General features: G+C 39.4%; 1 protein-coding gene across 5 annotated transcripts in view; it reads left to right on the forward strand.

The window, feature by feature from the left end:
- PIP5K1B (phosphatidylinositol-4-phosphate 5-kinase type 1 beta) overlaps nt 1-25,034 on the forward strand; it is a 283,009-nt gene that overhangs the window by 145,544 nt on the left and 112,431 nt on the right. For all 5 annotated transcript variants that reach the window (XM_081066583.1, XM_081066581.1, XM_081066584.1 and 2 more), the window contains exons 4-6: nt 2,346-2,476; nt 16,160-16,277; nt 24,345-24,497. In XM_081066583.1, the coding sequence (XP_080922709.1) occupies nt 2,346-2,476; nt 16,160-16,277; nt 24,345-24,497 (402 nt within the window). The remainder of the gene's footprint in view (nt 1-2,345; nt 2,477-16,159; nt 16,278-24,344; nt 24,498-25,034) is intronic.

Genomic DNA, 25,034 nt, shown 5'->3' on the forward strand with positions numbered 1-25,034 from the left:
AAAGAATAAAGCATGTGGGGAGGTGGGGACGGGTCTTGAATTTGCTAAGTGAAAATAGTAGCTCAAAAAGAAAGTATTCTTTTTTTTTTTTAATTAATTTTATTGGGGTGACAATTGTTAGTAAATTTACATAGATTTCAGGTGTACAATTCTGTATTACATCGTCTATAAATCCCATTGTGTGTTCACCACCCAGAGTCAGTTCTCCTTCCATCACCATACCCTCATCACCGACCCCCCACCCCCTTACCCTCTGGTAACCACTAAATTATTGTCTGTGTCTATGAGTTTTTGTTTCTCATTTGTTTGTCTTGTTCTTTTTGGTTTATATACCACATATCAGTGAAATCATAGGGTTCTCTGCTTTTTCTGTCTGACTTATTTCACTTAGCATTATTCTCTCGAGATCCATCCATGTTGTCACAAATGCTCCTATATCATCTTGCCTTAACGCCAAATAGTATTCCATTGTGTATATGTACCACAACTTCTTTATCCATTCATCTATCGAAGGACATTTTGGTTGTTTCCATGTCTTGGCCACCGTAAACAAAGCGGCAATGAACATTGGCGTACACGTGTCTCTATAGAGAAATGCTTTTATATTTTTGGGGTAGATACCCAGGAGAGCGATTGCTGGGTCATATGGTAATTCTATTCGTAATTTCTTGAGGAACCTCCACACTGCCTTCCATAGCGGCTGCACCAGTCTGCATTCCCACCAACAGTGTATGAGAGTTCCTTTTTCTCCACAGCCTCTCCAACACTTGTTACTATTTGTTTTGTTGATGAAAGCCATTCTGACTGGGGTGAGGTGATATCTCATTGTGGTTTTCATTTGCATTTCTCTGACGATTAGCGATGTTGAGCAAAGCAGACGATCTTTATTGCATTCATTTAAGTCAGGGTTTCTTAACCTCACCACTGTTGATATTTGGGCTGGATAATTCTTTGTTATAAAAAGCTGTCCTATGCATTGTAGGATGTTTAACAGCATCTCTGGCCTCTACCCACGTGATGCCAGTAGTAACACTACCATCACCAGTTATGACAACCAAAAAATGTCTTCAGACAAGGCCACATGTCCCTGGTTGAGAACCACTGATTTAAGTATTTATTTAGCTCCCACTATATATATGGTACTACATTAGGCACTGCAAGGCATACAACTATCACACACTTTCACCATGAAGAAGAATGTATTCTAATTTTCCTAAATTCTTATTCTGCTATTTTCTCCTATGTGTTGGTTAAATATATATATATACACACACATATATATATGTGTCTGTGTGTGTGTATATATATACATATATATATATACATATATATATATATATATATATATACATATATATATACACACATACACATACACACAGAGGGTGCCAAAAAATGTATACACATTTTAAGAAAGGAAAACTGTATTAAAATTGTAATAATATATACCGATAACAAAAGATGAATACAAGTCATGTTTGACTTCTGCAATTACAAGAGGTGCTCAAAGTGGTTACCATCAGCATCCAGACACTTCTGATTATGGCAAACTACTGCTTGAGCAACGTTGACCAAATTGTCCACTTGCATGCATTGTTTTGGCACCCCCAGTATATATCTATATCTATATATCTATATCTATATATCTATATACACACATATGTGTATACACACACATATATACATGTGTATATATACATATATACATATACACATACATGTGACTGTTATTCCCCCAGTTAACATTATGTCAATTATGGAATGATATTAGACAAGTAGTAATTGGAAATATTGATGTTCCAACGCTATATGCTGTATCACACGTCAGTGTAGGAAAATTTGATTATGGATCTATGGCAAGACTAGTAAGCAATTTCCAAATTATATTTGGGTATACCAAAGACTCAAATGATTTTTTGCTCTTTCATTTCTTATGAAGATAAAATGTTCTTCCTGACCATAGGTATGTTATAGAAGTTCTGATTTTTTTTTAATGTGACTGTACCATTTATCTTTTGGTAGACATTATAATGCTCCATACTGCAAGTGTTCTACCAAATTTCTAAATTCTTAGTAAAAGAAAGATGGAGGTTTGGGACAATAATCCGTCCTTAGGAACATTGATAGGAAAAATTACCACAAAAATAATTTCATGACAAGAAGAGTCCTTCATGTTTGATGGAGTAAATTCTCCATCAAAAGAAGCAACCAATCATCTTTCCAAACCTAACTTCCTCATTGCTCAGGATCAAGAATGAAAATCAAACTCCAGATTTTGCTGCTTGTGACATTGAACAAGGCCCCATCCACGAAGGCTAACTCTGAGACCTGTGTTTTCTTTACAGACTGCATCATCTGCTATCAAAGGTGCTATTCAGCTGGGAATAGGATACACAGTGGGTAATCTCACTTCCAAGCCAGACAGAGATGTTCTCATGCAAGACTTTTATGTGGTGGAAAGTGTGTTCCTACCCAGGTAAGAAGATTTTATTTGTGATGATTTCCATGCTAAAGAACCTTTCATGCTAAAGAAACTTTCCATGCTAAAGAACCTCCCCACATTGAAGACTTTTCTACCAGTGCATGTGTATCGCATTGATGTATATGTTGGACCTTTGGCAGGCCCAAAGCAGCCCAAATAAGTGATTGTTTTTTCCTGTTAATCAGGGGGCTTGCATTTTCTATATGGAGATGGTAAATGGGTTCCGTCCTGTGGGCAGTTATAATTAGTTGTGCTAATGCCTGGAAGACTATATGGAGAAAGACTTTGAGATTCAGTGGGAAAGAGTGCAGTAATCAGAGTAATGTCTACACAGGTTTAGGAGACGGCATCCAAGAAGCGGCAGCTGGTATCACATTTTTGCTACCCCTAATTTAAAAGATGGGCTTGGGGGCCCATAATTGGACTTCACATCTGAGTTCACTGATATAACCTCTTTTCTAATAATTCTTTTAACTTAACTTTTCTCACAAAGCCTTATGAGAATCTCAGTATTTTGATACCATATTTACAAAAACATCCAAGTTACCCATACATGTCACCTCTAACTTTATTGTGTTTTGGGGGAGTGGAAATCAATTCAACAAAAATATCTGAGAAGGATGGTGATGATGGTTGTGCAGCAGTGTAATGTTCTTAATGCCACTCATTGTACACTTAAAAACGGTTAAAATGGTAACTCTATATTATGAATACTTTACCAAAATAAATAAACAAAAAATTTAAGTCTAGTACTAGCTTAGTATAAGAAGAGAAGTAATCATTGTTAAATTGGAAATCTCACCACTGCACACAGGATTTTTTAAAGAAAATGGTCAAGCAAATAAAATAGTCTAGCAAATAAAAATTCAGTCAGGGGGATTGGGGGTAATTATTTTTGGCTTTGGGGCTATGAGGATTGACTTGTCAGACACATTTATTTTTAAAATATATGTCTCCAAAATAAGTCACTTTTGTTATCAGTTATTACTGGACTTGTGTGAGAGTGGTTGGAGTAACACTTTTACTCTCACTGTTCATATTGCCTTATTTAAAAAAAAAAAATCTTCCAAGTAATGCTACTTAACATTTATCTGTATGTCCAGATGTCAACTACCTAGAAATAAAGCCTTTAGGTGACTGTGCCCATGTAGTCACAAAGGAGCCCATTAATAAAAGAAAGTCAGCTATGAATCCAGAGAGACTCGTTTTGCTTTAAATGCTCTTGGCTGAAGAATAAAGTTGATCTATCAGAAATTTTGAAGTTTGCTTCTCTAGGGTCCTTTAGCAGGTACGAGAACTAGTTTCCATACAAAAATGGACAATCTCAAGGCCTAAGATATAATCCTGCTTGCTCATGGCTCTACTTTTCTTCCTATAACTAGAATTTTTTCTTTGTTTTTGTTGTCAATGATCTGTTTATCATTCCAAAAAATTAATGTATTATCTATATATTTTCTTTTTAAAGTCAGGATGTCATGAATGTATCTTAATCTTTTGGTACCATGATTCCCCGAAAATAAGACCTAAGCGGACAATCAGCTCGAAGGCTTCTTTTGCAGCAAAAATTAATATAAGACCCTATCTTATATGATCGTAAAATAAAACCAGGTCTTATATTAATTTTTGCTCCAAAAGACGCATTAGAGCTGATTGTCTGGCTAGGTCTTATTTTCGGGGAAACACGGTATGATCTGTTACACTCCTAATTCCTATAAACATGTTTGCAGGATGTTCTAGCTGTCATGATCTCTTAGGGCCTCTACCCAGACATATCAACCCTATATTTTTCTTCAGCTACAAAGAGCAAGAGGGATGGGGGGGGGCCTTTCATGGGAGGGTGCTGGCAGTGAGTTCAGGGTGCTGGGAGCACTTCCAGCTGAAGATGGGTGTCTGAAGAAGGGCAAGGTGCTCCATCCTTGCTGGTCTGCTACTCACAGCGTCCAGTCCACACAGCCAAGCGCTCACAGGCCCTGGGGGACAGCATGGCCCAAGCATGTGGTCCCCAGAGCTGCAACGTCAGCGTCACCTGGAATTTTTTAGAAATGAGGATTCTTGGGCTTCACCCCAGATCAGCTGAATCAGAAATGCTGGGGTTGAGACCCAGGAATTTATTTTAACCATCCCTCCAAATGATTAAGCACATGAAAATTGGAGGACTACGGACCTAGCATATTTCTTCCCATTTTAGAGATAATCTTTCTAGTAAATACCAAATTTTGTTCTTAGACTTACTACATGATTCTTGCAATGATGAGAACTCCGAATGATTTTTAGCTTAATCTTAAATATTACAATTACATCTAATTAGCAACAAAACAATACATGACCCTCTATGATACTTTACGGTAAGGAGCACATAAATAAAGTCTTCATAGGCACTTTTAAAAGTTTTTCTTTTTATTTTTCAATTACAGTTGACATACAATATTATATTTGTTTCAGGTGTACAATACAGTGATTAGACATTTATCTAACTTACTATCTGACCACCCCAAAAAGTCTAGTACCCATCTGACACCATACCTAGTTGCTACAATGTTATTTACTGTGTTCCCTATGCTGTACTTCACATCCCTGTGACTGTTTTTAAAACTAGCAATTTGAATATCTTAATCTCCTCCCCTTTTTTCACCCATTTCCCCCAACCCTCCTCCCATCTGGCAACCATCAATTTGTTCTCTGTATCTATGAGTTTCTGTTTTCTTTGTTCATTTATTTTGTTTTTTAGATTCCACATATAAGTGAAATCATATGATATTTGTCTTTGTCTGACTTATTTCACTTAGTACAACACTCTATGTTCATCCTTGTTGTCACAAATGACAAACTTTCATTCTTTTCTGCAACTGATATTTCATTGTATATATGGACCACATCTTTTTTATCAATCATGGACACTTAGGTTGCTAATGTAAATAATACTGCAATGGCCATAGGGGTGCACATATCTTTTCAAATTGGTGTTTGAGGTTTCTTCAAAAGTGGAATTGCTAGGTCATAAGGTAGTTCTGTTTTTTTATTTTTTTGAGGAACCTCCATACTCTTTTCCTTAGTGGCTGCACCAATTTACAGCCCTACCAACAGTGGGAGAGGGTTCCCTTTTCTCCACATCTTTGCCAGCACTTGTTTGTTGATTTATTGATGATAGCCATTCTGACAGGTGTGAGGTGGTATCTCATTGTGGTTTTCATTTGCATTTGCCTGATGATTAGTGATGTTGAGCATCTTTTTATATGTCTATTAACCATTTGTATGTCCTCTTTGGAGAAATGTCTATCTAAATCTTCTGCCCATTTTTTAATCGGATTGTTTGCATTTTGGTTTTAAGTTGTATGATATCCTTATATTTTTTAGATATTAACACCTTATCAAGTGTATCGTTGGCAAATATCTTCTCCCATTCAGTAGGTTGTCTCTCCATTTTGTTGATGGTTTCCTTCATTGTGCAAAAACTTTATTTTGATGTAGTCCTATTTGTTTATTTTTTCTGTTTCCTGTGCACGAGGAGACATATCCCCCCCCAAAAAAATACTACAAGATGCAATGTCAAAAAGTTTACTGCTTGTATTTTCTTGTAGGAGTTTTATGGCTACAGGTCATACATTTAACCCATTTTGAGTTTATTCTTGTATATGGTGCAAGAAAGTGATTCAGTTTCATTCTTGCATGTATCTGTCCAGTTTTCCCAACACCATTTATTGAAGAGCCTGTCTTTACCTCATTGTATATTCTTGCCTCCTTTGTCATAGATAAATTGACCATATAGATGTGGGTTTATGTCTGAGTTCTGTATTCTATTCCATTGATCTTTGTTTCTTTATGCCAATGTCATGCTGTTTTGAGCACTGTAGCTTTGTAGTATAGTTTGATATCAGGTAGTGTGATACATTGAACTTTGTTCTTTCTCAAAATTGGGTATTCGAGATCTTTTGTGGGTCCATATACATTTTAGGAGTATTTGTTCTGGTTCTGTGATAAATGCCATTAGTATTATTTGATAGGGATTGCATTGAATCTGTAGATTGCTTTGGGTAGTATGGGCATTTTAGCGATGTTAATTCTTCCTACTGTGAGCACGGTGTAGCCTTCCATTTATTTGTATCTTCTTCAATTTCTTTCTTTGATGTCTTATAGTTTTCTGAGTACAGGTCTTTTACCTCCTTGGTTAAATTTATTCCTAGATATTTTATATTCTTAGATGCAATTGTAAATGGGATTGTTTTCTTAATTTCTCTTTCTGGTAGTTCCTGATAGGTGTATAAAATATAACCCATTTCTGAATATTAATTTTGTATCCTGCTACTTTACTGAATTCATTTATCAGTTCTAATTGTTTTTTGGTGGAATCTTTGGTGTTCTCCCTATATAGTATCATGTCATCTGCAAATAATGACAGTTTTACTTTGTCTTTTCCAATTTGGATGCCTTTTATTTCTTTTCTCATTGCATGGCTACGACTTCCAATACTATGTTGAATAAAAGAGGGAAAGTGGGTATCCTTGTCTTGTTCCTGATCTTAAAGAAGAAGCTTTCAGCTTTTCACTGTTGAGTATGATGTTAGCTGGTGGTTTGTCATATATGGTCTTTATTATGTTGAGGTATGTTCCCTCTATTCCCACTGTGCTGAGAGTTTTTATCATAAATGGATGTTGGATTCTGTCTAATGCTTTTTCTGTGTCTGTTGATATGATCATATGACTTTTATTCTTCATTTTGTTTATGTGGTATGTCACATTAACTGATTTGCAGGTATCAAACCAGCTTTGCATCCCAGGAATAAATCCCACTTGATCATGCTGTATGATCTTTTTAATGTATTGCTGAATTTGGTTTCCTAATATTTTGTTGAGTTTTGCATCTACATTCATCAAGTATTATATATTAGCCTATAATTTTCTTTTTCTGCAATGTCTTTGTCTGGTTTTAGTATCAGGGCCATGTAAAATGAATTTAGGAGCTTTCCTGCCTCTTCAATGTTTTGGAATAGTTTAAGAAAGATAAGTATTAATTTTTCTTTGAATTATTCATAAAATTCACTTGTAAAGCCATCTGGTCCAGAACTTTTGTTTGTTGTGGGTCTTTTTTGAATACTGTTTCAATTTTGTTAGTAGTTATTGGTTTGTTCAGATTTTCTGTTGCTTCCTGATTTAGTCTTGGAAGATTATATGTTTCTATGAGTTTATCCATTTTTTTCCATGTTGTCCAATTCTTTGGCACATAAGTTTTCATAGTATTTTCTTATCATCTTTTGTATTTCTGTGGCGTTGGTTGTCATTTCTCTTCATAGGCACTTTCTGAGTGTCATGAATCCTTGTGTTCATGAATTATTTATTATAAGTATGCTGCATCTTGATAATTAAGACAAAATGAGATCATTTTTCACCTTTTTCTTCGGGAGTAGGAAGCCCAAGTTATACATGTCTGGAATTTGTACTGTTTACCTTCACTGTATATTCCAAGGTAGCAGCAGCAGCAGCTGAATGGCAGGCATGTCACAAGGGAGAGGAGTATCTAGCAAACTTACCCTATTTAGAGAAATCCACTGTCATATTTAAAATGTACCGTTTTAAAGTATGTATAGCTTCTAAATGTCAATATGACATTAAACATTTGATTCAGACAAGAATTTCTTTCAGCAAACACGATGTTTGTTTAAATAATACGTGCTCTGGATGCATTTACATATAAACAGAAGAACCTTACATAGATCTCAGTGTCCTCATCTGGGCTCAGTTTCTTCAAGAGTTGAGCAATAGGATTGGGCCCAGTATTTCTCAGTGGAGGTTCTATTGGCCTTTTTGGATGAGAAAACTCTTTGTGCGGGACTGCACATTTCAGGATATTTGTCATCTCCAGGCCATGCCAGTAATACATATAGTAGATCGTAGAATAACATCATTTTGTTCAATGTTGTTTCATTATAATGTTCATGAGATGCTGTGACAACTTACCTCTTGTTTGTATCAATCAGCCTGTGGTAAAATTGGTTTCCTCATACATCGTTTCTCAGCAGTTCTAAGAACCTATCGACCACGTTCAGTGAGGACTTAGTGTATCTCCATGTTACTGTAGCAATTAGAATGCCCCACAAAGTGATGAATAATAAATGTAGTATCTTCATTGTGGCAATGTTTCATGGGGAGTATACACATGAGACGATTAACAAACTGTATGCTTTATTATATGTCAATGATACCTCAGTAAAGCTGCTAAATAATGCTTCCTCCCTACCCATCCATATTTCTACCCCTGCCTGGGGAGGAATGTGAGGGAAGATGGGCTGGACTGGCTGTTGGGGTAAGCAACTGAAACATTCTGAAGCCTCTGGGGCTCTAAAATTCGGTGAGTCTATCTGCGTCATAGAAACTAATTGCTTGGGGTGCCTTGAGATACTTTTATTACTTCTGTTGTGAAGCTGCAGAATCTGTTTCCCTTAGCAACTAAATGCATTGTTGTTTATTTGTTTGTTTGTTTGTTTACATATGGCTCAAAGCTATTTTTAGATATTATGTATTTGTCCTGCAGATTATTTCATTTTGTAGATGGAAACAGCTTCAGACCTGTTCAAGATTTGAAGGGTCTTCTAAAATCCCTTTCCCCGATTTGGTTCCAATGATCTTCCAAAATCACAAAGTAGATGAGTAAGAGAACCATGACCATGTCTTAATCTTTCGACCCCAAATTCTGTGCTGCGATCAGAAACTCCATGTTGTAGATAAATTTTCATGTGTAAGTGGAATTAGGAAGAAAGAGAATGCTTCATAACCTGTGCACCATGTTTACATGTTTAGTAGTTGCAAAAGAGGTGGCAATTGGAGGCAAAGATTTAAGTACAACTATGAACCAAGCACAATTTTACTGATATAATAATTATGTGATATAATGCTAAATTATTAACATTCATCTTTACAAAAAAAACCCATTTCACATATGAAGTAGGAAAGGCCCTGAGATATGAAGTGGCTTAACCCAAGGCTATACAACCAATAAATGATCAAGCCAGGATTTGAATTCAGGGGTGGCTGGCTCCAAAGTTTGGGGTTTTTTTCCCTGCACTATGGCAATAAAGCACAGGAACAGCATTTCTGCTTTTTTGAATCGAAAAGGTATCCAAATCTTCTCCCATTCAGTTGGTTGCCTCATTATTTTGTCAATAGTTTCTTTTGCTGTGCAGAAGCTTTTCAGTTTCATATAATCCCATTCGTTTATTTTAGTTTTTACTTCCATTGCCTTTGGAGTCAAATTCATAAAATGCTCTTTGAACCCAAGGTCCGTAAGTTTAGTACCTATGTTTTCTTCAATGCAGTTTATTGTGTCAGGTCTTATGCTTAAGTCTTTGATCCATTTTGAATTAATTTTGGTACATGGTGACAGACAGCAGTCCAGTTTCATTCTTTTGCATGTAGCTATCCAATTCTGCCAGCACCATTTATTGAAGAGGCTGTCTTTCCTCCATTGTATGTTTTTGGCTTCTTTGTCAAAAATTATCTGTCCATATTTATGTGGTTTTATTTCTGGGTTCTCAATTCTATTCCATTGGTCTATGTGTCTGTTTTTCCGCCAATACCAAGCTGTTTTGATTATTGTAGCCCTGTAGTACAAGGAAAAATCAGGGAGTGTGATACCTCCAGTATTGTTCTTTTTTTTTAATATTGCTTTGGCTATTCGGGGTCTTTTGTGGTTCCAAACAAATCTGATGATTTTTTGTTCTATTTCTTTAAAAAATGCCATTGGGATTTTAATAGGGATTGCATTAAATCTGTATATGGCTTTGGGTAATATGGCCATTTTAACTATGTTGATTCTTCCAATCCATGAGCACGGAATGTCCTTCGATAGATGAATGGATAAAGAAGTTGTGGTACATATACACAATGGAATACTATTCGGCGTTAAGGAAAGATGATATAGGAGCATTTGTGACAACATGGATGGATCTTGAGAGTATAATGCTAAGTGAAATAAGTCAGACAGAAAAAGCAGAGAACCCTATGATTTCACTGATATGTGGTATATAAACCAAAAAGAACAAGACAAACAAATGAGAAACAAAAACTCATAGACACAGACAATAATTTAGTGGTTACCAGAGGGTAAGGGGGTGGGTGGTGGGTGATGAGGGTAAAGGGGATCAAATATATGGTGATGGAAGAACTGACTCTGGGTGGTGAACACATAATGGGATTTATAGACGATGTAATACAGAATTGTACACCTGAAATCTATGTAAATTTACTAACAATTATCACCCCAATAAATTTAATTTTTAAAAAAAAGAATAAAAAAAGAAGGAAAAAAAAGAAAGAAAAGGTATCCAGCTTTTACCTCAGAATTATGAACAGAAATCTGTCTCGCTGGCCCCTTGACAGCCAGCTCTACTCCATTCCTCTGCTCCCCTCCAGGAGACACTGCCTTCTCTGGGATGGAAAGTATGGTTTGAACACTGGCAGTAAAAGTTACATATTTCCATATTCAGGAATAACTATCTAACTGAGGAATTCATAAAATTTTCCTGCATTGTAATCTCACTTGTAAAATGGAGTTGAGCTTGCTGTGAGGATCATTGCAGAAAATAGACTGCCCTCAGGTTTGATGGATGTGCTCTTCAGGATTTATTTGAATAGCTACCGTGTTTCCCTGAAAACAAGACCGAGTCTTATATTAATTTTTGCTCCAAAGGACTCATTCATTAGGGCTTATGTTCAGGGAATGTCCTCCTGAAAAATCACTCTAGGGCTTATTTTCTAGTTAGGTCTTATTTTTGGGGAAACATGGTAGCAAGTACCCTTGTTGATGGAAATGTATTCTTGGTGTTCATTGCAGGAAAGAATTCAAGGACGCACTGAGTAAGCCAAGCAAGCAGTAGATTTATTTAAAAAGGATAGTACATGCTCAAGATAGCAAGAGCAGATAGGCTCAGAGAAGAGCAGCTGCCCCCAAGAGAAGTGGGGTTTAGGACTTTATTACGTTTCAAATGAAAAGGGTGGCGTATTCAGGTCTTAAGGGGGCTTTGTCAGTGTTCCTATGCAGGTCCTTGCTGACCACTCCTTCCCCTTGGGAGGGGGCATTTTTATCCTTATGTGGCTCTCTCAGAACTCCCATGGTGACACGGGGCACGGGGCGGGGGGGGGGGGTGGTTGGGGGAAACTTTTCTTGGCGGCCATGCTAATAGCATTATAATCTATTATAATCAGCTAAAGTTCACCCAAAGTGGAGACATGGCTTCCTGGATCCTCTCTCGGCTGCCGAAATCCAGTTCTGGCTGAATTGTAATGGGCTTTTTTTCCTTAACTGTGACCTTACCTCCTCCTTTCTTTTCTCCCCACTCCTCTGCAGCCCTATTCTTCCTGTGTACAGTAACACTGTCACTGTGGGAGGGAATCCCACAGAACGACTGTGAGGGTAAAACATTATTCTAAATGACAAGCAAACATGGATGTCAAAAGTTTCTGTAAGCATTGTCAGATATCAGTGTTGGATAGTATGCTTTAGACATGCTAGTCAACTATCTGCATTTCAAGTAATGCTGAGGTAAACTCAAGAAGCATATCTATACCACAGGTCAGCACACTGTAGCCCATGGCACAAATTTGGCTCCCTACCTCTTTTTATAAGTAAAGTTTAATTGGAATGCAGCCACATTCATTTATATATTGTCTGTGGCTGCTCTTCCACCACAGTTGAGTAGTTGCAACAGAGACTCTAAAAGGATTGCCAACCCCTGATCTATACAAACTTCAGCACCAGGTTTTATGTATATGTGGATAGAACACAAAGCTACCAGAATGTTCTTCTTGGGATTGAGATATGTGGCTGTCACTAGGCAAGCCAATAATATGGTGTCCCTTCAAGTCAAAATTCTTTAAATATTTGTTCAGCTTGCGTAGTGGTGGTGGAGAGAAACTGATTTCCTATTAGTAAAAGTTATATATACCTCCTCCTTTAGTTGAAAATGAAAGATTTATTGCACATGCTGAATATTATATAACCTTTTCATTTATTTGAAATTGCCTTCAAACACAATTTCCCAGTCTGGTAATAACTACTTAGGAAGTTTAACATTTAGATAATCAATAATATCACATGTTTCCAGTAAATGACACCCCAGAATGAATTACTTTGTTTTGGAATTGAAGCTATTTTCAGCTATTGACTTTTAAAGACTGGCTGTCAGCTGACTGACCTCAAAAGATGGTACAGCCTCCTGTTGCACAAGGCAGCTCAGCAGAGGGAGGTTGGCACCAGGAAGAAACTCGTCTTTTGTTTTGCTTTGTTTTTACATTCAAGAGCACTATCTAATTTGGCAAGAAAGAGGACCAATTATTATTTCACTGGTTAGGTAGAATCATATGTGGAAACTAAGGGATCTCGCCTTACCCAAATTGTCAGAGGGAATTAAGCTGCTTCTACAGACCCTGACTTTCAAAGGTCCAGTTTGAAGACTGTGTGTCACCACCAGTTTGTTACTGAAATATGGTGTTATTTGTCCAACTGTATTACCACTTACCTTTTCTTTGTCCCAGTGCCACCATCTGTACATTAGGACAAAGCACTTTTCATTTATCCTGCCTCATGGGGGGTGTTGTCATGCTTGCTATGACAGTTGATTTTATGTGTCCACTTGACAGGCTAAGAGGTAGAGGACCAGAGAGCTGGTCAAACATGATTTCTGGGTGTATCTGTGAGGGTGTTTCTAGAAGAAATTAGCATTTGAATAAGTGGACTGAGTAAAAAAAACCACCTCATCAATTCCAGTGGATATTATACAATCTGTTGAAGGCCTGAACAGGACAAAATGGTGGCCAAAGAGCTAATTCACTCTCTGCTGAGCTGAGACATCATCTTGTCCTGCTCTCCAACATCAGCACTCCTGGTTCTTGGGCCTTCAGACTCAGACCAGGACTGACCATTGGCTCCTCTGGTTCTCCAACCTTCGGGTTTGGACTAGAATTACACTACCAGCTTTCCTAGGCCCCCAACTTACATACGGCAGATCATGGAATTCTCAGCCTCCCTAATCACATGAACGAATCCTTCATAATAAATCTATTACCTAGGAGTAGCTGACCCACTCATTTTGTCAAGAGGCCCCAAACCCACTACTGACAGTTACAATTTGAAATCAAGGAAGTTTACCATATATAAAATGCTACTTCTAAAACATCAAAGCTCTGGGGCTGAGCTCCAAAACTGGACCCCTTAAGTGTTCTGGAAATATTAAATTAGTTTCACGCCTGTGCTTAGCATCAAATCTCTCCACCAGTGCCACCAAAAATAGCACTTGGTTATCAGGCTCCAAAACCGCAGACACAAACTGAGGTGTTCACAGGACAAACAAATGAGAAGGTTAATCAAATTCAGTCCACCTGACCCTGCAGAGTGAGTCACTCACGGAGAAGTGATTTGGGTATTTGGGCAGGTTGTACCCTGAAACCTGTGACTAGATCCTAAAAAGGAAGATACATGGAGAAATGTTAAGGTGAACCTGTCTGCTTATGACTTTTCCACTGCTCTGGTGAGGATCTAGTCTCCAAGTCTTGCTTGCTCCTAACCAGGTGAGGCCATTACTTTTCCTGTCTGGACTTGGATTTCTTTATCTGCTAAATGGGAAATTCCAGACAAACAGCTAATGCTTCCTCAGACTTCAACATTGTGAATTCTAACATCTGATGCCATTAAGAAATGAGTATTTTTGGACTTCAGATGAACACTGGCTTTGGCCTTTAAAATTGAACTCTACTCGGAAGAGGTGAATATCAAAATGCCAGAACTAGTCCGTGATCAAGCGTTAACTGCTTCTCGATGAAATAAGACAGAAGAGGACAAGACAGAGGACAAATAAGAGAGAAAAGTACTGTTCTGTGTTCAAAGTTTCTTCCTCCTTTTATAGAATTAACATACCCTTTCTGTTATAACTTGATAGGGATAGTACGGTGCATTCGCTTAATTGTGTAGGTTTTTACCTTGGTGAAATAAAATTGGAAATTACACATTGGCCTCCAGATTTTTATTGTTGACATTTTACCAGCCCCTTGGGATTCAGACATCTAGAACCACCACTGAAAACCTTCTAGCTGAAACTTCCAAAGCCTCGATTTTATGCCAAGACAGGAAAGTGGGGGTTTACCCCCCCAAAAAAAATACATGAATGCATTGAAGAAACATGCTATAAATCTTACATTGTGAAGAAGTCTGCCCTTCGGCAGACTTGGTTTTTGCTGAGTAGGTCTAGGTGCTGGGCACTGTCTTCCTAGCCCAGGCTCAGGCAAGGAACGCCTGCAGGAATCCAGGGGGCTCTTTGATGGCCAGCAGACGAAAGCTGATTGTGGTTGTGTTTAAGTGCCTTAGCTGACCATTTCATACATGTGCTGAAGAGCCTCTGTGCTGGACATCTGTGGGCCAAGAACCCACACCCACTGTGTGACCTCAGAAAACCCAGGTTGGTGTCCGCTGGCTGATCCTCACAGGACCTGCTGTTTGGTTCTGCTCCTGTGCATTGTAACTCCTGACAGACTCCAGCTGGGGCCAACAGTCCCATGAATTTACATTTCCTTGTGTAGAGCTTCATTCTAGTCATGCTGGTATTTGTTATTCACCAGAGAAGCTTGGTGAATAATATGCAGAAGCAAACCCTTCTGCAGAGATATTTGGGGGGAGGTGTATATCAGGCTATGGCTTTTAACCCTAACTTTGAAGAATTTTCTGAAATGTTTTGAATAGTAGTACATAGAAAGGTTTAATCTTCCTGCTGCTGCTTTTAAAAGGAATTCCGTGGGACGTGCCCCTTTTGCCTTTTTTACCCAATGTCTAACCCATGATCATTGTCACTAGGGACATGTTTATCCCTCAAGGATTTTTTATGACATACATGCCAAAGATACATTTTTTTCCTTTTGTAAACAAATGGTGGCTTGCCACACACGGTATCTGCACCATGCTTCTTTCACTTAATTTATCCTAGAGATCTCACCATATCAATACATGTTAAGCCTCCTTGTTCTTTCTTAATATCTCATCGTATTCCAACCTGTGGCTGACCATAATTAATTTGACCAGTCCTCTTCTGAGAGACATCCATTGCTTCCAGTCCTTCATCCTTACAAATAATGTTATAATGAATAACCGGGTACACATATGTCATTTATCTGTGACATAAATTATAGGCATGCATTTGCTGAATCCGTTATGTACACTTGTGACCATTTCCGCTTTGATGGTTCTCTCTGTTAGTGAGATATTTTAAAAATTATTTTACGTATGCCTAGCTAAAAATGTTTATCCAGTGTTCAAAATTCATGGTCAAAAAATGCATTTTAAAATTGCTCCACACACAGGGCCCTGGATCTTTTACCTACACCGTTACAACTATGGTTTTAGCAGAGAATATAGATTGATTTCCCCAGGAAGGAGACACTGGGGAATGATGAAGAATTTTCAGGCTGAAGACACACTGTGATTGGCAGGCAATGCCTGCTTGGATTGGCCCTTGCTGAGTTAGCATCTGTTTTTACCTGATGGCTAACTAGCCTTTGTGACATGAGCTTCAAGAGAATCACCACTATCAGGGGGTGTTTTTCCTAGAGGGGAAATTGGCCCAGGACTAGTAGAGCTAGAATTTGAAGTCAAAATTGTCTTTGCTAATGTTCTCTTTCTTTTTTTTACATATTTTAACTGCAGCGAAGGGAGCAATCTGACCCCAGCACATCATTACCCAGACTTCAGATTTAAGACATATGCTCCACTAGCATTCCGATATTTCAGAGAACTTTTTGGTATAAAGCCTGATGATTACTTGGTAAGAACCTATAATTTTCCTTCCTTTTCCAGAAACATGTGATGTAAACATTTGTCTCATAGCAACAGTGACAAGTGACTTGTGTCTCTTATTTTATAAAGCTCTGGAGAATAGTAAAAGTTCCAAGTTTTATAATGATTATAAATTTAGCTTCAAAATGTGGTTTGACAGCAGTTTTTAACTGATAGCTACAAAATCTGCTATGGCAATTGATATTTAAATAACTGTGGTATTGGTTGCTACTTCAGATAATTGTTCTAACAGATATATTTTAATTAGTTCTAAATACTCCTGTGAATTTTGCTGATTGGATTCTTTTTGAAAGCCTTCCTATTTTAATTGCCTTATTTATACCGTTCATCTCAAACCTGCCTTGGTCCACCATTTTCACCTTGACCTACAATTGAATATCATTTTAAGGAAACTGAATAGTTTTGTTCTCAAAATCTCTTTATGCAGGCTCTTTTTAAAACGTGCTTTTATTTGGCACAAGTCCTTAGACTTTTCTTTTCTCCCTGTCCTCCTTCTGACATGCAGCAGGTACAAACATAACAGCCTTTGTGTAAGGTAGTCTGATGTGACCTCAGAGTTTTACCTTATTCCTGTCCAAGGAGCCAGGCGCTTCCTTTCTATTTCAAGAGGAAAATGGTTTATTTCATAAATTGATCACAGTTAACACCCTGGGGCTTTGCGAAATTGGTTTTCAAGATGCTGTCGGAAGGATGCCATCAAATATTTATTGTTCATCCCGTTCTGAATGATCTTAATAAGACTTGAGCTACATCCTGGAAGGATGCTTTGCAAAGGAAGTATAGCAACATTTGTCACTTGTAACTCAGAGTATTTAAGATGCATCTGATAATTTGGGCATGCGATGTAAATGACTAAATTCCAAGCTGATTCTGTTCTGTGCTGATGAAAACTCATTAATGACCCTCTTCTTTAGTTGGGCTCTAAGGAAATCATATGTTTTCTGCCCAATGAAATAATACTGGTTCCTCAAGACACATTAATAAGTCTTCATAGAGCAGTGAGAACTGAATGAAAAGTCACTGGGCATTCTGCTGCCCTTAAATGTGTGTCCATATTCTTTCTGTCTCACCCTTTAATTGAGATGTCTCCTCCCAGCATTACCAAGCCTGCCCTCCCAACCACTCAAGTACAGAAACACACCCAGGTAGGTGTGTGTGTATGTGTTAGAAGATTGTTTTCTGGCCATTCTGTAATTACTAAGGGTAACCATCATTCAGGAAACATGTTTGGGTAACCCAGTCGGTTCTTGATATCATATTGTTGAAAACAAGATGAATCCCTCATCTTCTGCCATACATTAGAAATGAATGGACTCTCTCCTTCTGAGTGTACTTGAGCTTCTGCCAGCCAAGAAGATGCCATAGACTTGCATTTCATAACCCAGATTGAATCGGTATGCTGAGATGGTTACCTATCTACTCTTTACCCATATGCCCTCCCTGACCATTGACCTCCGGGCTGGGAAGCCCATCTATTAACTCGTTCTGTCTCAGAAAGTTGCTTTCGTTTGGGACGGCCCTTTTCTGAACAATTTCTCACACAACATAATGCAGTTTCCTAAGGAGTCTTTAAGCTGGAAAAGTTACTTTCATAACAAGGTTAGAGTATTTAAAAAGGAACACAGGAGACTACGCTGATGGTTTCTGAAAGCAAAAGTCTTCCTTCATATACCTGATAAAAGGTAAATTAATCAATTATTGGGTGTTTTGAACACCATTGTAACCAAAATACTTTGCAAATAATTATAGGGACATTCAAAACATGACACTCCGAGAACTTAGAATCCAGTTGGAATAGTGATTGGTTTATGTGGGAAAACAACCCATTCTACCAGGCAGTAAATAAAAGGACTGAAAGGACATTAAATGCTCCAGGATTTCAGAGGAGGGAGGCATCTCTCTCTGTTGGATCCATAAATAGGAGGGCTCCTTATGGGCGTATGGTTTAACTGTGATTTTAAAGTTACAGGGGGTGTGAGTAGGTAGAAAAGAAGGGAAAGATAGTGGAGGGGGCCAGAGGGAGATTAGAACTGTGATACCTGGGAGGCAAATGCATTACATGTTTAGAAGGACTTTGAATTGGGCCCGTACAGCAGGAGGGGATGGTTTTGCTCAGGAATATTAGAAAGATAGGGCCAGATAATTCAAATAAACAGGTGTTTTTTTTAATTATAGGAAATTAATGAAATGTAAAGACTGACTAGATATTTGACGAAGCTGAGGAATTATTTTTTGGTAGGATCACAATATTGTGGTTCTGGTTTTTAAAAGAAGTCTTTATCTTTTAGAGACATGCTGACATATCTACAGATGGAATGATTTGATGTCTGGGATTTGCTTCAAAAGAATGTGAGGGAAGCAGGCAGAGGAGTGAGTTGTTGGTAGTGCAGAGGAAACAAGATTGGCTGTAAGTTATAATTGTTGAAGCTGGAAGACAGACACCTGGATGTTGAGCATATAGTTCTCTTCAGTTTTATGCATGTTTGAAATTGTCCGTAATAAAAAGTTAGGAGGGGAAAAAGACAGGACAGGGCAGGTATGTTTTGGTTTGATTTCATTTTGTCCACCTCCCCTTATGCAGTCCAATAACTGGACCCATCTCTGGGACCTGCAAGAAACAGAAAAAGGGTAGTGGCCTTCTAACGAAACAGGGCCTGGTCACCACCAGTGGCGGCTACAGCCACCCACCTGCCCTGCACTGGGGACACCCACAGCCCAGGACTGACGCAGCTCCCCCAAAGATCTTGGAGTGTCTAGAGGCTCACCTCCAACCCACTCAATCTGGGAGCCTCACCCTCTGGTCCGGAGTGTGATAGTTAAAGGGTCTTTCACATGACACAGCATGCGTCAGAGAGTCAGGTGTCACCCTCAAAGAATTTTTAGCCCAACCCTGCATTTTAAAGAGGAGTCTGCAGCAGGATCAGTGAAGGGAGGTGCCCACGCTTACCCGCATTGTGGCGTCAGAGCTCAGAAGGCCATACCAGCAGTCTCCACCTCCTCCTCCTCACGCTCCTTTCCCTTCACCATGGCCCGTGTGGTAGCCACTCCTTAGCCCAGCAAACTGTGAACTGTGATTATCCCTCTGAGGCCAAAGAGGTCAAATGCTCCTAACAAAGCACATTTTGGAAGAGCTAAGCCCAAATAAAGCACAGAGAAATGAAATAAGACATCCCGTGAAAAACTGTAAGCAGAAAAGGATATGGTGCGTTTTATAATACATTCTGCCGTCTGTCAAACGGGGGCTGTTCAACCCCAAATTTGTGAAGATACACTGATCTAAATGGGGGAGGGGGTAACATTTCATAGTGATTGATAACTCTTTAGATAGATTTGACATTGGATCCCCATGGCATGTGCGTATTTCTCCTTAGTTTTCTGCTGTCGCGTCTGGATTTCCGCTTGAATTAGTCTGTTTACGTTCTCATACTACTAAAATTCACCATGTGCATGCTGATTTCAAGTGTCATGTTGAAACGTGCATAATTTGGATTGTGAAACAGCACAGTGAAGGTGCTTCTGCTTGCCCCACACAGCAGTGTGAGCGCCCTTCTTTCTTATTTGTTCCTAAACACCTCCCAGGGGAGGCCAAGGGGCCCCCAGAGCCTTTTCTCTCATCTCTGCTTGGGCAACAGGCCCTGGTTCATTTCCTTCTCCACCAGGTGCCTGGGTATTCCAAAATTCAGGGTGATTTATATGATGCTTTTTCAGGTTCACCAACGCCAATAAGAAAGAGATCAGGGTGAATATTTAACACTGTCAAGGGGGAAGACATGGCAGGAAAAATGACCTCCCCCACACTGCGCAAGTTTACATTGTTAATTTGCCTTGGCAGCATCCAGCTGGGTTGTACTCTGTGTTCTTTTCGGTGGGTATAGCAGGGAGGCCCTGCAGGAAATAGAAGCCAGAGAATTAACACATTGGAACAGCTGGCACAGATGAAAGTGCCTGGGAGGCACCTAAATCCCGGGAATGCACATGGGGTCTTGCTGATCAGTGCTAATTAAAATGTTCCGACCTCACATGATTTGCTCTTAAAAGGCAACATTTCAGTGAAGGTTGCTTAGGACAGAACATGGTAGCCAAGTTGTAGGGTGAAAAACCATAGAATTGTAGATGACAAAAGTAATATTCCGCTCCAGCAACACGATGCCAGTTTATTATTGCACCAATGCTGTACTAGTAGAGACCCCCCAAAAAAGGGTTCTTAAAATGGGTCAAATAACTTATTTTTTGCCTTCACATTAATTTATAAATTACATAAGCAAGGAGTATTTGACAATTAGGTAACCAATGAAATAGTCTCCACATTACTGCTTATAGAAGAATCTGAGACTTTAATTGGGAGCAGATGTTTAGGTCTGAATCCACTTTTCTCTAGACAGCTCTTCCTGAATCACCCCCTCATTTCTCTATCTACAGCCTCTAATTTCTCATTCTTTGTTGTTCTTGTACTTTCACAACATTTACTCCTATCTATAAGAAGGTTCTGAGGCAAGAATTAAAACTCCATGGAACAAAGAGTCAGAATTTCTAGAGTCCAGGGTCTACCTTCACTCTTTATGAGAGCTTGGGGTCCGCACTTTTATTTTCCAGGATCTCAAGTTCATGATTATACAAAAGACCCACCTTTTTTTTGCTTCTCTAAGAACGTCCCAGTGTATCCCTGGGTAGCCCTCCTGCCATGGGAGTCAGGCTGAAGCCCTCAGGACATCCTAAGACACTGCCAGCCGTTCCTCACCTGCCAGTGGGTTGTATGTATTACCAATTGTGTGCCTCTCCCCTGCGTATGATCATGTAATAAAAAAACAGCGAAGTGGTCATTCTTTGCCAGGGGTTTCGAAAGCATCCACTTTAAAAAACGTTCAACGGCTTTCATGTAGGCATTATTTGTTTCAGAGAGGAGATTCTTTAGACTCCAACATGCTACATTACTTACTTAGGGTTACATAAGTAGCAACAGGCAGAGCCACGATTTTACAAACATCAGTTGATTCTGAGTCCCATGTCCTTCCCACATGATTACCCTGCCACGTGGACACTGCACTCACACGCTCACAGCAGGGAAAGTGCCTTCTGCTTCCTCTGGGCTTTTATGGCCTCCTGTGTGCAGTCTGATGGCTATTTTTGTTTTCCTACCTTATCCTCCACTCGTCCAGCATTAGCTGAGGTCCTGATGCTGCTTTGCAAGAGGGCATCAAGAATCACGGCTGGAGGAAAGAGGACGAGGTAGACGTAGAAGTTGCCAATGACTTTTAGGAAGGCAGCAAACACTTGCTTCTTTTCTTTTCTTGGAGAATTTTGTTTCCCTTATCCACAGTGCTCCCAAACCAACATAATTTCAAAGGTAATACCTAGAAAACTGCCTTTTAATCATTTTTATCCCAGTTTCTCCTTTCTCTTCCCCCTTCCCCTCCCTCCTCCCTTTCCACCCCTCCTCTCAGATTTTTCCATGATGCAGACTTAGGTATTTGCAAACCCAGATGAACCCTTTGGGGACTGTTCCGTCCTGGCATTTTCAGAGGCTTTCATCCTCAGGTTATGGTTCTTTAAATCCCTTTTTTGGCCACTCACCAAGGCTGGTCTGATCAGACGCATTTGGCCTCCTTACGTCTTTCTGTGCTCCTAGTGTTTTTCTAGTCAGTAATCTGGATTATTATTTAATAAACACTGAACTCAATAACCAAAAATTGATTTCTCTGCTAGTTTTTGGCACTTTAGTTGAGAATTACAGCCCTTCAATTGTTGGTGGAGTTGAGTCATTTATTTGACAAAAACTTGTTGAATGCCTGCTGTGTGCAAGGCACAAGTCCTGAACTGTGTCGCAGTGTGAGGTATTCATAGTTTCTGTCCTCATAGAGCTCTCCAGTCATAGGGGAGCTCGGAAGAAGTAAATGGGCAATTAAGGTGTTTTGTGGTAACTTCTGTGATGAGAACGTCCAGTGCCAGTAAGCAGATGACCTAGGTCATTTAGATTCACAGAACCAGGAAGAGTTTTCTAGAATGATTGCTGTCTAGCAGACACTGAAAGCGAAGTCACTCATGGCCTCCTCTCTGTGCTCCATGTCTTCCTTTTGTCCACTTTGACTAGAGCAGACAGAGTGGTGCTCTGCTGCAGATCCTCCAATGGCTTTCAGCTCCTCTAAAGAAAAGGCCATCATCCTTACAATGGCCTGTGACACCCGGTGTGGTCTGGCCACCTGGACCTTTCTGCCTGCATCCTTCCAGCTCTCCTCCCTCCTTACCTGCTCCAGCCACTGGTCTCCTTGCTGTGCCGTGAACCCTCCTGTTCTCAAGACCTTTGCACTTGTCCTTCCCTCTACTGAAACGCCCTTGTCCCAGATATCCACAGACGTCGGCTCAAATGCCACCTTCCTGATGACTCTTCCAGTGACCACCCTATTGAAACTGTATTGCAGCCCAGTCCTCACTCATTGCTGGTATTCTCTGCCCCCCTTTTCTTGCTTCATTTTTCTTGACACTTACTACTGACTACTTACTACTTACTACTTACTACTACTACTTACTACTTACTTACTACTTAAGTACTACTTAGTACTTACTACTGTCTGATATATAATTTATTTACTTGTTTGTTTACTGTCTGTTTCCTTCTACTAGGAGAGAAGCTTCATGTGTGCCTGGGGCGTTACAGATGCTCAACAGATATTTTAAATACTGATTGAGTTCATGAATGAGTAGTAGTCAAGCAGGTGAAGGTAGTATGGAGGTGTGTCCAGTAGTCAAGAGTGTGTGGCACGTTTGAGAAAATGGAAAGTAGCTCTCTGTGACTAGAGCTAGAATTTAAGGAGGGAAGGATGAGAGAGAAGGCTGGAGGTCAGGGCCGGGCCATTCTTGGCCTTGAAAACTCTGTTGAGAAACTGGGGTATTCTATCGAGAGAGTGTAAACCATTGAAAGATGTGAAGGCATGGAAGGACATGATCAGATTTGTATTTAGAAAGATCCATGGTTTTCTGGTGGAGAATGCACTGGAGGCGTGGAGAGTGGATAGCTGGGATGAGTTGGAGCTTACCATAGTAATCACGGCATGAAATGATGAAGCCATTGGACTTAGGGTATTGGCAAAAGCGATGGCACGAAGAGGATAGGTATGATCAGTAGTCTGGATATGGAAGGGGAAGAAACATGAGGCATTCAGGATGGTGCCTGAGTTTCTGGTTTGGGGAACACATGAATAATGCTTCCGTGCTCTGATAGGGAAAAGAGGGAGAAGATAGAGCATCGCTTTGGCGGGAAGGGGTGCAGACAGTGATGATCTAGAGTCACCATGTATGGTTGTGCAGGGTGTGCACTGTCCAAGAAGAATACCTGCCCAAAGTGAAGGAGTGGAGATTAGAATCTCGCCTTTTTACGCACCATCCTAGTATCTGGCCCAGCACTACATCTGCCAGGAGAAAGACGCCCCGTTTTTTAATTACCACTAAGGCACTTTCGGGGCTAACCACAGTCCAGAGATGAATTTGATCTTGAACCTGTTACATATGAACTGTTTGTGGTATAACAAAGTATAAACACCTATTTAAAACTTAAGTGTACAGATGTGGAGCCCTAGAGAGAAGAGAGATCTGGGCTGGACATACACGTTAGAGTCATCTCCTTGTTGAAACCATGAGTACATGACATCCCTCAGGAGAATAGTGAGAAAAGGGTGGTGTTCAAGTGACAAATACACAGTGGGATCATACTTTTAGTTATTTTATGGGCACTTGCTGGAAACAAAGCACTCTAGTCAGCACTACTGAGTGAGTTATCTCATTGAATAGATATGATTTATGATTCTGTCATATAATGCTGGAGGTGGGAAGGGCATGTCTGTTTCCCATTATAGAATTATTAAGATGAATGGATCAATTAAAGTTTTAGAAATCTCACCAAGAGCCTTCTTAGTATACCTGGAGCCTCTTTTTAAAGCTCATGGGGAGCTTTAAAATGACCAAGATATGCTGTGATTTTGCTCCTTGGAAGCGTCATGTACGTTAAGTACATTTTTAAACATTTATTTATTTATTCTTGTAGTATTCCATCTGCAGTGAACCTCTAATAGAGCTTTCCAACCCCGGAGCCAGTGGATCGTTGTTTTTTGTTACCAGTGATGATGAATTTATCATCAAAACAGTTCAGCATAAAGAAGCAGAGTTCCTTCAGAAGCTACTGCCAGGCTATTACATGGTACGTAACTGCACATAATTAAAGCTTCAACTTGAGGTTTAATTACTTTCCTCAAAAGTTTTTTCCATGTGCTTTCTTCCTCATTGACTCTTTGGCATGTTTCTTTCTCTTTGGTAAACTTTGTTTTGCATTTAGAATCCACTTGACATTTGTTGAATAGATTTTAAAAAGCAAAGTAGAGCTGAGTAGTAGAACGTTACTGTTGACTCACTCAGTCCTGGGTTCAAATCCCAGCTCAGCCATCAGTTAACTGTGACCACGAATAAGGTAACCACTGAGCCTTCATCCCCTCCGTCATTAAAAGCTGGGAAATACCTATCTTATATGGTGGTCGTGATAAAGATACAGGATGTAAGATAAAGGAAGCACTATGTTGCAAAGCTCTTTGCACGCAGCACATGGTAGTAATATGAATGGTTACCATTCCTTGAATGCTAAGCTATATGTTATACACAGCTGTAAGTGCTTTGCATACATTAACCCATTTAATAATCCTCAGAGCAACCTTGGATACTTCAGTCGTTGCCATTTTGTAGA

The sequence above is a fragment of the Rhinolophus hipposideros genome, assembly GCF_964194185.1.
Source record: "Rhinolophus hipposideros genome assembly, chromosome: 11".
Taxonomy (NCBI): domain Eukaryota; kingdom Metazoa; phylum Chordata; class Mammalia; order Chiroptera; family Rhinolophidae; genus Rhinolophus; species Rhinolophus hipposideros.